Source organism: Erythrolamprus reginae, chromosome 6 (genome assembly GCF_031021105.1).
Source record: "Erythrolamprus reginae isolate rEryReg1 chromosome 6, rEryReg1.hap1, whole genome shotgun sequence".
NCBI lineage: Eukaryota > Metazoa > Chordata > Lepidosauria > Squamata > Dipsadidae > Erythrolamprus > Erythrolamprus reginae.
This window is the reverse complement of record NC_091955.1, coordinates 61,246,900-61,260,844: the sequence shown is the minus strand read 5'-3', so window position 1 is coordinate 61,260,844 and position 13,945 is coordinate 61,246,900. Positions and strand designations below refer to the sequence as shown.

Below are 13,945 nucleotides of genomic sequence, written 5' to 3'. Positions count from 1 at the left end.
AGGAAACAGGACCAGAAAGGGCGGGGAGAAGCCTCCATGGGGTCTCTCTAGGAATCTCCTGGGAGGAAACAGGGCCTCCACCTCCCTGTGGTTTCCCCAATCGCATGCATTAGTTGCTTTTACATTGATTCCTATGGGAAAAATTGCTTCTTCTTACAAATGTTTCTACTTAAGAACCTGGTCACAGAATGAATTAAGTTCTTAAGTAGAGGTACCACTGCATTGGGATGCTGCATTCTTCTGTTCCAACGGAAAACATGGTAATATTTCTATTTTCTTTTCTTTTTTATACTTTACTTTTCCTTATATAGCTTTCCGTCAAAGGATTTTTCCCCTCTTTTCCTACCTTCTTTTCTGACAAATGCAGCAATTGCATGTACTGAAAAACGTGACATCCATAGAATGGGGACTAACCATTTATAGTATGCTTTTGAATGGAGTAGAAGGTGGGAAATATGTTGTTACTCCTCTCCTGAAACCTCAGGAAAATACAGTGACTGGATTGTTTATTTTATTTATTTATTTGTTTATTTATCTGTTTTGTTAAGTATGTATTGGTGGCATACAAAGATATAATAATATTTATATACATGATACTAGAGAAACATTAGGACAGGGGATGGAAGGCACTCTGATGCACTTGTGCACGCCCTTTATTGTCCTCTTAGGAATTGGGTGAGGTCAACAGTGGATAGCCTAAGGGTAAATTTTTGCGGGTTAGGTGATGATACTACAGAATCTGGTAGTGAGTTCCATGCATCAACTACTCGATTACTAAAGTCGTATTTCCTGCAGTCGAGTTTAGAGTGGTTTACTTTAAGTTTGTATCTGTTGTGTGCTTGAGTGTTGTTGTGGTTGAAGCTGAAGTAGTCGTTGACAGGAAGAATGTTGTAGCAGATTATTTTATCGGCTATGCTTAGGTAGTGTTTAAGGCGACATAGTTCTAACCTTTCTAAACCTAGGATTGTAAGTCTAGGTGCGTACGGTACTCTGTTGCGAGTAGAGGAGTGAAGGGCTCTTCTAGTAAAGTATTTCTGGACTTTTTCTAGAGTGTTTTATGTCCGAAATGCGTTGTGGGTTCTGTTGTATCCTGTAATGGCTACCTTGTATCTCTGTAAATAGTTTGTTCCTTGTTAAAGCGCTGTCTGAGCTAGAATCAGGAAGTCGCTCCTGATTGGCTCAGACGCGGCTGCTCTTGCTTTGGCGGGAACTGCAAATGTATAAAAGGAGCGGTTTCTCCCAGGTAGAGCAGACGGTACTAGCTGAAAGTCACTTACCTTTTCTGAGCTGAAATAAAGGTACCGTTCTCACCTAACCCTGTCTCTGGGTCTACTTCACTGGCGACGACAGACAAAAGAAACCACGCGTGCAACATGAACAACCTCCAAATCGGCCGGGCTCCTGAGTTCTTCGATCCCGAGAAGACTTCCTGGGACGACTACTTAGCCAACTTCGAGATCTTCCTCGAGGCAGCATGAATACGGGACGCCGACGCCGATCGCAGACGGACCATCTTCCTTAACTACTGCGGTCCAGAAATCCGCGCCCTCGCCCAGACTCTCACCGACCCGCTGCCAGCAAGATCCGTCGCTTGGGACGTCCTGCAAGCCAAGCTCGTGAGCCATTTCAAGCCAACAAAACCAGCCATGGTTTTCCGGCACCAGTTCTCCAGAATGGCTCAGCGCGAAGCGGAATCAATCAACCAATTTGCAACGCGACTTCGAACGGTACTTGCGAAATGCAAGTTTGACAACCCGGAAGCTCGCCTCACTGATGCCTTAGTCTTCGGCATGAGAAACGCCTCGGTCAGGAACAAATTCCTCACCGAAGACGAACCGACCCTACAAACAGTGATTAAGCTAGCACAAACCGCAGAGGTCGCCGACGCCGCTGCTAAAGAGCTGAAGGAACACGAAAGACAAGAAGTCATCGCCAAGATAGACTCCACGTTTTCCCGCGCCGAGGACCCAGACGACCTCAGCCCACCAGCTCGCAACGAGGACAGCTGTTTCCTGTTGCAAGACCAGCCGAGACAACACAGATTTCCTCACCTCGCCTCCCCCTGCGCCGGCTGCCGAGGAAACCATCAGCGCCAACGATGCCCCTTCCGGGACGCCATATGCCGCCGCTGCAACCGACGCGGCCACATCGCCGAAGCCTGCAGAGCATCTGCACCGGAGGAAACCTTCTCCACGGCGCGCCATCAACGACACCAGAATCAAATACCTCAACCGCGAGAAAACCGACCTTTCCGTTTTTCGGGCCAAAAGAACTACTCAGCCGCTAACCGCGACTACTCAAGAGGTAACACTCAATTTTCAGTGAATAACACGGCAACAAAAAATGGGGGCAAGATTGTAATTTCACTACTACTAAACAACAAGCCATGTTCTATGGAGCTTGACACGGGGTCTAAATACACCATTATGCCGTGGGAAAAGCTTAAATTGTACATGCCTAGCCTATCTAAATCTGAACTATTGCAAACCTCATTGGTAATTAGAGATTTTCAAGGGGGGATAATCTCTGTTCTGGGCAAAGTGAATGTACCTATCGTGTTTAAGAATGTTAAATGTACCCTGCCTTTCATTGTTGTTACAGGGGCTAAGCACTCTCTCCTGGGGTTGGCTTGGATGGAACCTTTGGGAATTGAAATTTCTGGTATTTGTACTATTAACTCTGATAGCATGCCTAACTTTTTACAGGAGTTCCCTGAAGTGTTTAGCCCCACCTTGGGATCGTATAAAGGGCCCCCTATCTCGTTTTCTATTGACCCCAAGGTCCCGCCTGTCTGGCTCAAACCTTGCAGGGTACCCCTTCCGCTCCTCCCCAAACTTGACCTGCAGCTGGATAAACTCATAAGCCAAGGCATTTTAGTCCCTGTGGAGCAGGGGCCATGGGAAACACCCATAGTCACGCCTCTAAAACCAGATGGCTCCTTAAGGGTCTGCGCTGACTATAAATCTACGCTAAATAAAGCCCTCCAACATCACCATTACCCCATTCCGGTGGTACAACAACTCCTGCACTCCCTGGGGGAAGGAAAAAGGTTTGCAAAGATCGATCTCGCGCAAGCTTATCAACAGTTACCTGTCGATGAACCGACAGCAAACGCGCAAACAATTGTGACCCACAGGGGTGCCTTTAAATGTACCAGATTACAGTTTGGAGTAAGCATAGCCCCAGGAATATTTCAAAGCATAATGGAACGTTTGTTATCTGGGATAAAGGGGGCCATTCCCTATTTTGATGACATCTTAATTGCAGGGGAAAACCAAGAACAGCTCAACAAAAGAATAAGGGAAGTACTTCAGAGACTTCAGGACAAAGGGTTAAGAATTAAGCCTGATAAATGTGTCTGGGGAACCAACAGTGTAGAATTCCTAGGTTATAAAATCGATAAGGAAGGTATCCACCCCACGACTGAGAAACTGAGAGCCATTAGAGAAGCCCCAGAGCCACAAAATAAGGCTGAATTGCAAGCTATTTTAGGCCTTCTTAACTTTTACTCCGTTTTTTTAAAACAGAAGGCAATAGCAGCAGAGCCTCTACACCGCTTACTCCAGAAAGAAACCCCTTGGACATGGGGGAGAACTGAACACGAAGCCTTTATACAAATAAAACAATTATTAACTTCTAAAAGTGTGGTAGTCCAGTATAGTACTTCGCTACCCATCAGGCTGACGTGCGACGCTTCCCCTTACGGCGTGGGAGGAGTCTTGGCTCACATTCTGCCTAATAATACAGAGGCCCCAATTGCTTTCTTTTCCAGAACGATGACCAATACTGAAAGAAATTATAGCCAACTAGATAAGGAGGCTCTAGCTTTAGTGGCAGGGGTGAAGAAGTTTCATAATTACCTTTTTGGGAGAAGTTTTGAATTGGTTACCGACCACAAGCCCTTACTGGGTCTCTTAGCCCCCAACAAGCCTACTTCCCCATTTATGTCCCCAAGACTAATCAGATGGGCCCTTTTCCTCTCAGGATACCAGTACGAGCTCATCCATAAAGGGGGTAAAACCATCAACCACGCAGATGGTCTCAGTAGGTGCCCCATGGCAGAGTTAGTGGAGGACCCTGCCCCATCTGCTGCTGTCTTAATGATAGAACTCGAAGACAACCCACTAACTACTGCAAAGGAGGTGGCTGCACACACGCAGCAAGATCCAATCCTAAAACAGGTGATAAACTGTGTACTTAAGGGATGGCAAAATGACTCTGTGAAACCTGAATTGTGTGACTTCAAAACCAAAAGACTAGAATTGTCATATGTAAAAGGTTGTCTGTTGTGGGGGGATAGAGTGATCATTCCTAAAAACCTAAGGGTAAAGGTAATCGAAATGTTACATGTGGGCCATCCTGGGATTGTCAGGATGAAGGGCCTAGCTAGAGGGCACTTATGGTGGCCAGGTTTGGATGCTGATATTGAAAACTGGGTAACCAAATGTGATCCATGCCAAGAATCACGGCCTAACCCCCCCCCCCCCAAAACAACTCCAGCAGAGTGGGAGCAACCTGCGGGGCCATGGTCCAGGGTCCATATTGATTTTGCAGGGCCAGTGGGATCACAATACTTCTTAATAGTAGTTGATGCATTTTCCAAATGGGTGGAAATCATAGCAATGAACAACATAACCACAAGTGCCACCATCAAGGTGCTGCGCAGGCTGTTTGCTACCCATGGTTGCCCTGATATCCTAGTGTCTGACAATGGGCCACAATTAACGGCCAGGCAGTTTGAATTGTTCTTAGATAATCTAGGAGTCAGACACGCACTCATCTCGCCTTACTCGCCCTGGGCTAATGGTTTGGCAGAACGCTACGTTCGCGTGGCAAAGGAAGCATTGCGCAGGTCAGGCCCTGGAGATGTACAACAGAATTTGGACCAGTTTTTGCTAACCCAGCACATTACCCCAAACACTCACACGCACGTAAGCCCTGCTGAGTTACTAATGGGAAGGAAACTAAGGTCCCCACTAGATAGGTTACACCCAAGGTTTTGTACTAATAACCCAATGTATGTAAACCCTGAAAGGCAAATGTATTTGGGACAAAATGTGTTTGTAAAAATTTTTGATGGGGGTGTAAACTGGATGAAGGGAATTATTGTTAAACAAACTGCTCCTAAAACATATATTGTAAAACTGGAGGATGGTCGAATGTGGAAGCGGCACATTGACCACGTATGGAAACGCATGGAAAACTCCCTGGAGCAAACCGCTGACACAGACTCTCCCATTTCAACAGACTTTAACACGCAACCCGATTTTATAGACATTCAAATGGACTTATCGGGTCAGAGAGAATCCTCCAGCGACGCCGAACCATCTTCCTCCTCCGAAGTCAGCGTTGTGCCTGCCAGGCCGAATCAGCAGGCCGGAGCCCAAAACAGGCCCCAGCCACGCCGGGGGAGCAACAGCGAGCCGACCTCCACCGTCGGTAGCGAGGACACAACTGAACTGCGCAGGTCGGAGCGAGCCTCGCGGAGACCCAGCAGATTGGAGGACTTCGTCACATGGCTTTCGTGATGGATGTATCCAAACTAAGGAGGGAGGGGTGTTGTATCCTGTAATGGCTACCTTGTATCTCTGTAAATAGTTTGTTCCTTGTTAAAGCGCTGTCTGAGCTAGAATCAGGAAGTCGCTCCTGATTGGCTCAGACGCGGCTGCTCTTGCTTTGGCGGGAACCGCAAATGTATAAAAGGAGCGGTTTCTCCCAGGTAGAGCAGACGGTACTAGCTGAAAGTCACTTACCTTTTCTGAGCTGAAATAAAGGTACCGTTCTCACCTAACCCTGTCTCTGGGTCTACTTCAGGTTCCAGACAGTGACACGGTATGGGTTCTTACAATTGCCTCTCTATAGGCAGTTGACTGGCTTGTGTCCTCTAAATCTTTGTATTTTTGGGTCAAAAGAAGTTAAACTGCTTTGAAAATGATATAGATGGTAGCACTAATTTCCAGGGTCTCAATTGGAAGTCTTACACCTTCCTTCTATTTGTGAGTTCTTAGCTGAAACTGCTAGAGAATGGCACCAGAGTACCATAGTAGGCCCTGAAAATCTGGGGGCTTGAATATCTGCTCAGAGTCACCCATGCACTAACCAATGCCAGTAGTTGACAAGAGGACCACGAGCAAAGAGAGGTTCAGACTTAATTTGGGGCTGATACAAACTTACTGAGGAATGGGACTGATGTTGGTTGCACATGCACAGAGCCTTTTTTTACTATTATTTTATGTTATATCAAAGATGACCATTTTGTGTGTGTGTGTTCATTCTACAACAAGTTGGTGTTTGTTCTCTAGCAATGATTTCCCAACAAAGCACCAACCTTCAAAGCTACAAAGTCCAGGCTATAGAATTTGTTATTCCACTTAACAATTTTTTTTTTAAATTTATTTTTAATTTAATGCATGGATTTCTAGAGAAGCCTTTGTAATGCGAGGGTTATCCTGAAAGTAAGGTTACAAGACACGTAGCTCTTGCAGGGAATGTTTGCTGGGGAAGTTGGTATTACTACTGTGTAGCGGGAAGCCAGCGGAAGTGAACAAGCAGTGCCAGTGGTCAGTAGATTAGCGACTGACGTTGTGGTGAAGGTTAGAGATAAATCTTGGGCACCCATCGCAGCAGCGTTCACGCCCTTAGTATTCATGTAGCATATTACAGAGCACACTTCGCACTTGGAGGGAAATGGAATGAGGAAGCTCATCTCTAACTTTCACCACAATGCCAGTCGAGGATCTACTGACCACTGGCACTGCTCATTCGCTTCCGCTGGCTTCCCGCTACACGATGGTAATACCAACTTCCCCCGCGAACATTCCCCGCCAGAGCTATGTGCCTTGTAAACTTACTTTCCAGATAACCCTTGTAATATAGAGCAGAAGGACTCAGCCAGTATCTTTTCTAACACATTTTATTAAAAAGTCAAAGCTGGTGTTTTGGCAGTTTAGGTTCTGTTGACTATGCTGCACACATGAAAGAAACATGTGAACACATAGAACTGTTGCTGAAGCACCTCCAGTACATATTGCTTTGGAAAATAGCTTGACTCCCCTCCAGTCTGTGGCAGCACCTCAAATATTGGACCAGTGTTATCATCTCACCCCTGGTCCTTCTCTTCACTAGACTAGCAATGCCCAGTTCCTGTAACCGTTCTTCATATATTTTAGTCTCCAGTCCCCTAATCATCCTGGTTGCTCTCCTCTGTCCTATTTCTAGAGTCTCAACATCTTTTTTTGTAGTGTGGTGACCAAAACTGGATGCAGTAGTGTAGTTTTACTAAAGCTTTATAGTGGTATTAGTACCTCACTTTAACTTTATTGTATCCCTCTGTAAATGCAATTTAGGATTGCATTGGCTTTTTTGGCTGCCACTGCACACTGCTGGCTCATATTTAGCTGGTTGTCCACTAAGATTCTAAAATCCCTCTTACAGTCACTGCTATTAAGCCTGGTTTTACCCAGTCTATATGTGTACTTTTGTTTTTTCTTACCTAAGTATTGTATCTTACCTCTTCTTGAATTTCATTTTGTTAGATAGGGTCCAGTGTTCAAGTCTGTCAGGATCCATCTGGATCTTGAGCCTATCTTCTAGGGTATTAGCTATTCCTGCCATCTTAGTATCATCTGCAAATTTGGTAAGTTCCCCTTCTATTCCCCCATCTATTTATGAAGATATTGAAAAGTGCTAGGCCTAAGATGGAACCTTGTGGGGCCCCACTGCTTACTTCTCTCCATGTAGACTTAGACCCATTAATGAGTATGTTTGTCAGAAAGTTGTGAATTCATCTGGTGGTGAAGCTATCTATCCCACTTTTTTCGAGCTTATGAAGAAGTAGGTTGTGGTCTATTTTGTCAAATGCCTTGGTGAAGTCTAAGTATATTATGTCTACAGTATTTGTAACAAAAATGAACATCCTTTTTCTTTGATTACCATATAGAAAAACTTTAAACATAGGGGGAAAGAAAGAATACCTGTGGTCCACAAAATTTGCAATTTACAAATTTTACAATTTGCAAAATTGCAAAGATACAGAGAATGAACGGAAAGATTAGGACAAATCCTGGAGACTGAGAGCAAATGGGAAAAACCAAATGCAAGTTAAGAAGGAAGAGAAAATGAACATGAATATTTATTTATTTCACCAGTTTATTACCTATGTCAATTCACAAAGCAATTCACAGGAGCATTTGTAACATGGTTTACCAATTCATTATTATTGCAGGCATCTGGCTTAGCCGGTTAACTTTGCTTACTCAGAAATAAATATTCTGATGTTTAAAGGGGTATCATTTTGAGTACACACATTTACAAGTCTATTTTTATTTAATCAAAGCAATCTCAGTGCAGCTTAAGCCAGTTTATAGGATGTTTATTTGGAGATGGTAGTGACTTGATAAAATAAACCTCTGGATTTAATGCCTGTGAGTGATGTGTCTTTTTTTTTTCTTGCAGCCTTTAAAGGAAATGCACCTTTTAAACTAGGGCCCAGCAACTTTTCCATAGCCAGAAGCTGCATATCTCAGAGGAACTACTGACTTACTACTTGTTTCCTTAATAGAAATAAGAATAATATATGTTCAGAAAATTGCACCATTGTTAAGAGTTGCAACAGGAAAGTGTCACGATGTATGTGTCATCCCTTAGTTTCTTCAGATCAGGGCTGGCATCCAATAGGTTTAGAGGGATTCAAGACAGCCCCCTTAGTTTCAATACCTGCACGATGCAGGGGTCCTGGCCTCAGTGGCATAGGGATCTCCCAGTGATGGGCTACCAAAATTTTTACTACCACACTGTGAGCGTGGCTTATGCATTTGTTTCAACATCTTTCAGTGCAAATTGGGTGCTCTGGGGTGGAGCTCCAAATTTTGCTACCGGAACTGCATTCCTGACCGTTCCTGTAGGAGCCCATCACTGTGATCTCCTATGAGGACAGTGATTCCAGGAATGGGCAGCCAAACTTTTTACTGCCACATTGTGGGTGTGGCTTAATAGTCATGTGACTGGGTAGAAGTGTCTTGCCGGCCATGTGATTAGGTGGGAGTGGCTTGAACGATCATCGTTCACAAGTGAACTGTTAAGTCCTCGACTTACAACTTTACCAGTGTCGCTCGCTGGGATGACAATTTGCTTTGCGTTTCCCACACTCTTCTTCCTGGGTCACTCCCCCCCCCCCCCCGCCTCAAGTTGGGTAGCTAGGTAAACGGGTGCTGCCAGAAGAATAAATGCTGCCAGCGCCACTTCTACCCATGCCTTCTGCTTGTACCTCAGGCAAGAGGTTGCCACGTGAGGCTGGAGGGGAGCCAGGCAAGAGAGAGGGAAGCTCGTCCGAGGCTAGGAAGGAGGAAAGAGGAAAAAAGCAAGGAGTACATGCGCAGCTACAGCAGCAGAGAAAAAAAGGAGATCTGAGAGAAGACCAGTGATCCAGGAAGTGACAGCAGTCGATCAGCTGGAGCTGCGCATGCATCTTCATTTTCGCTGGTGGAACTGCATTCCACCCCATCTTGCCTGCTGCGGACCCCTGAGTGATTCTATGGCACTCAAGAAACAAGGCATGTTGGACTAGTTTTGTATCCTTTCTCTTTTTCTCACCCTCTTTCTTTTTTTCTTTTTACAATACAAAGCTAGTGGATTAGGACAGGGGTCTCCAACCCTGACAACTTTAAGCCTGACGGACTTCAACTGCAAATTCTGGGGAAATCTGGGAGTTGGGGAATTCTGGGAGTTGAAGTCATCCAGGCTCAAGATTGCCAAGATTGGAGACTCCTGGATTAGTGGAATGCTTTGACCACGGATGTAATATTTTAAATTCAACAAAGCTTTCAGCAAAATCACCCAGATATTTTTGTTGGCAAGGTATAAAATTCAAGGCAAGCAAAGTTGCTCCATGGATGACAATCTTTAATAAGGTGTTCTAAAATATGCTAAGAGCCTTGTAATGAACTCTCTGTACATCACAAGTGCATAGAGCACATCTGTTTGGTAGACTATACCGCATTATCGAAAGGACAAGGTACAAACACATTTAATATCTATATATATATTTATTACATGTGTACCTATATTCAAGGCAATGTAAGAACTATATAAATAAATATTACACAAGGCAGACAAAAGTGTATAAGCAAACCTCCCAGACTGCTATCCCACAAAATACAGAATACCATGTACTTGTGTTTTCCAATTGATTTCAGTGAGAGAATGTAAACACCTGTCTGACTTCCCTATAAAAGTCAAGCAAGGTAAGAGATTATGGTGTCATTGACTTGAGCCAAGGATTTTTCTTTCTGTTTCTCTCTCAAATAAATCACTTTAAATGTTCTTATTATTTGCTATTCTTCCTAGAGTAGGGATCCCCAAACTTGGCAACTTTAAGACTTGTAGACTTCAACTCCCAGAATTCTCCAGCCAGCTATAATTCTGGCAGTTAAAGTCTACAAATCTTAAAGTTGCCAAGTTTTAAGACCTCTGTCTTAGAGTATTTGATACAGTTTTAGCAGATATGGGCAAAGTTTATATATAATAAGGCTTATTCTTAAGAATCACTTATTAGAGGGTCAACTGCTTCCATTGCAACCATTTCTGAAGTTCTTGCCACCTATGCTTATCTGCCTTACTTTGCAAGCTTCCCCAGTCTCGTACTTCCCAGATGTGTCATCTCCCTTTATCGCCAGCAGTATAGGCTAAGAACAGTGGTGCAAATGAATAGTTTCTATTATTATACACTGTGGAAAACTATAAATCAGACTTAAACTGAAAACTATCCCCCTCTTATGGCTGACTCACCAGACCCCCTTTGTATAAATAGAAGGTCATGAAATTGCATTTTAAACAGCATGATGATCATCCTAATTTCAGTGCTTTGGAGAGCAAAATAAATAATATAGTTAATTCAGAGACCAGTAATAATTAGCAAGCTCTCTGACTCTATGTACAACAGCCCCTGTGACTGGGATAAATCTCTCTCTCCTGGGGGAAAGCGAGCTCAGGCAAATAGGTAAGAGAAAAAAAATATTGATGGGTCTCAGAGACATTATTTTCATAAGGTAACTAGACCGTTTGGCGGGCCCCAGGGGAAGAGCCTTCTCTGTGGCGGCCCCGGTCCTCTGGAATCAACTCCCCACGGAGATTAGAATGGCCCACACTCTCCTTGTCTTTCGCAAGTTACTCAAGACCCACCTATATCACCAGGCATGGGGGAATTAAGACATCTCCCCCAGGCTTTCTTATATTTTATGTTTGGTATGTATGTGTTGTATGGTTTCTAAATTGTTGGGGGGTTTTTTAAATATAATTTTATTATGACATTTGTTCCATTGTTATACTGTTTTTATTATTGTTGTGAGCCGCCCCGAGTCTTCGGAGAAGGGCGGCATACAAATCTAATAAATTGAATTGAATTGAATTGAATATGTGATCATTATAATGTTTCCTGATTGAGCAGGGGGCTGGACTAGAAGACCTCCAAGGGCCCTTCCAGTTCTATGCTGATTGATGGGGAGAGTGGTCCTTCCATGGCAGATTTGTTGCCTTCCTGTCCATCATGGTAAGAAATCTAAAACAGGATCTAAGCTCCCCATACGTAGAGAACAATTTGGAACTCGTGCAAAGGAGACAAAATTACACAGGGAACCAATAAACACAGAGGAAAACCCACTTCAAGCCTCCCATCCCCATATGTGGATCAAGGGTGAAGGCCTACTTAATAAAGATTTGATGGAGGGTAGTTATAATTGTGTGAGGGGGTGGAGCTAAAGAGGTCCATTACTGAATTCAGAGCTTTAAAGTGCTGTGTGTGCTGAGCCAGAAGACCTACAGAAGAAAAACGAAAACAATCTTCCTTCATCCACGGTAATGTGAGCAGTGTCCCTGATTTTGCAAAACTGAAGCACTGCTATGCCAACCCCTCAGGCAACTCAGCATTGCTTCTCCTTCTTCACTGCGAGGCTATTTCTTGATACCTCCAGAATATTCGTGGTATGGGCTGGTCCGTGCTTTAGGGCGGGGAATGGAGAACTCCTGTTGAGGCTCAAGGTTCTGAAAAAGGAAGGCAAATGTAACTGAGGTTATAAAGTACCATCTATCCCCAAAAGGCAGGCTCTTATTAGTTCAGTTTAGGTGAGGAATGGACCTTTCTCCTTCAAAGCCAGAGCTTAGCTATTTAACCATGAATGAGTCAAATGCAGAATGCTTTGTACTAGATGCCTAGCTTATGCAGCATATCTCTAAGCTAAGGAGAAACTAAATTCATAGCAGGTCCAAGAATATCCTTTAATGATGTTCAGTAATGCTACGAAATGCCAGGTCTATGGAAAGTCTCAGTAATCCCAGTATTGGGTAGAAGACCTCCAAGGTCCCTTCCAATTCGATTCTGATTGGTGAGAAGAATGGTCTTTCCATGGTAGATTTGCTGCCTCCCCATCCATCAAGGTGCTTTCTCAAGAGGGACAACTGGACTTTTTAGGTTTTCTTTGAAGATGTTTCGTTTCTTATTCAAGACGTTTCTTCAGCTGAAGATGCTTCTTGGATGAAAAGCAAAACATTTTCAAAGAAAACCCACCTCTGTCCTCAGGCATGGGGGAATTGAAATTTCCCTTCCCCCTAGGCTTATAGAATTTATACATGGTATGCTTGTATGTATGAGTGGTTTTTTAAATTGGGTTTTTTTAGATTATTTTAATATTAGATTTGTTTGCATTGTCTTTTTATATTGTTGTTAGCCGCCCCGAGTCTTCGGAGAGGGGCGGCATACAAATCTAATAAATAAATAAAAATAAATAAATAAGTAAACAAGAAAAAGTCCAGTTGCTTTTTGAAAAAGCACATTTGAGATAAGACTTACTTATCATTTGCACAGTCAACCTTTTTCCATCAACCCTGTTGGTTTGTCTCGGTATAGCTAGGCTATGAAGCCTTTGACATCACCGAGCAGAGAATTTTAACAGAGCGTGGATGTGTGATAAAGCCAAGACACAGACTTAGTTAAATAAGTATTATTTACATATAAACAAAATATAAACAATCTAGAATAAGCACGAAGCAAATACAGGATAATAAGCACTGAGCAATTACAAGATTAGAAGCACAAAGCAAAATACAATATAGATAATAAGCACAAAGCTAATACAAGAAGATACCCACGAAGCGTAAACACAACTCCCACCTCTCAGGCAAAGTGAAAAGGAAATGACTGAGCAGAATAATGAGCTTTTATAGCTTCAATGAGGAAGTGACGAAACAGCCTTGAATATTAACTCTTCAAGTACAAGTTAACTCTTTAAGTGCACATTAACTCTTTAAGTACAAGTTTGGTACAAGTGTACAATATCCAGTTTACAATGGCAATCCCTAACAACCATGTACCCTGTACTAACAAACCCCACTCCAATAGGGAATAGGAAAGGTCTCAGTGTCTTTTTTCTAACTTGGTTTTGATTGCCTTCAGTAGCTTTCATAGCGCCAAAACAACGTTTGCTCTGCAATTGTTAATTAGTTGGTACTCTGGAGACAAAAATGCTGAGCTTGGTAAATTATTACAGAAAGCTCTTCAAAGTAAGGATAAGTAGGATTGGCATATCTAGACATCTAAACATCTGGATGACAAAAAATACAGTAACACTAAGCTACATCTGGTAGTTACCTACATTTTTGTAGCCGAGATCTAACTGATAATACTAGATATTAAAAAAGATGACTAAGAAATGGATCATTTCTCGCTGAAATCATACTTTACCTCTGAATATATTCTGAGGGCAATATTTGCTGTTATAACCCTAATCAAATCACTTGTACTAAGTCCCAGAATTATTTTTTATCAAGAATTTTGCAAGCACTTTAAAGTTTTTTACAAACACTTTGCTTTTTTCTGCTCAGGAAACTGTTCATCTAAGCAAAAACATTACCATAACTAGTTATCACATCAAAAGAAACTTATTAACTAGCTAAC

At 43.0% G+C, this 13,945-nt stretch overlaps 1 protein-coding gene across 2 annotated transcripts in view; it reads right to left on the bottom strand.

Moving 5' to 3' along the window:
* Nucleotides 1-8,130: 8,130 nt before the first annotated feature.
* Nucleotides 8,131-13,945, bottom strand: part of LOC139169584 (retinoic acid-induced protein 3-like) — a 168,900-nt gene continuing 163,085 nt past the window's right edge. For both annotated transcript variants that reach the window (XM_070755978.1, XM_070755977.1), the window contains exon 4: nt 8,131-12,036. In XM_070755978.1, the coding sequence (XP_070612079.1) occupies nt 11,947-12,036 (90 nt within the window). In that variant the 3' untranslated portion in view covers nt 8,131-11,946. The remainder of the gene's footprint in view (nt 12,037-13,945) is intronic.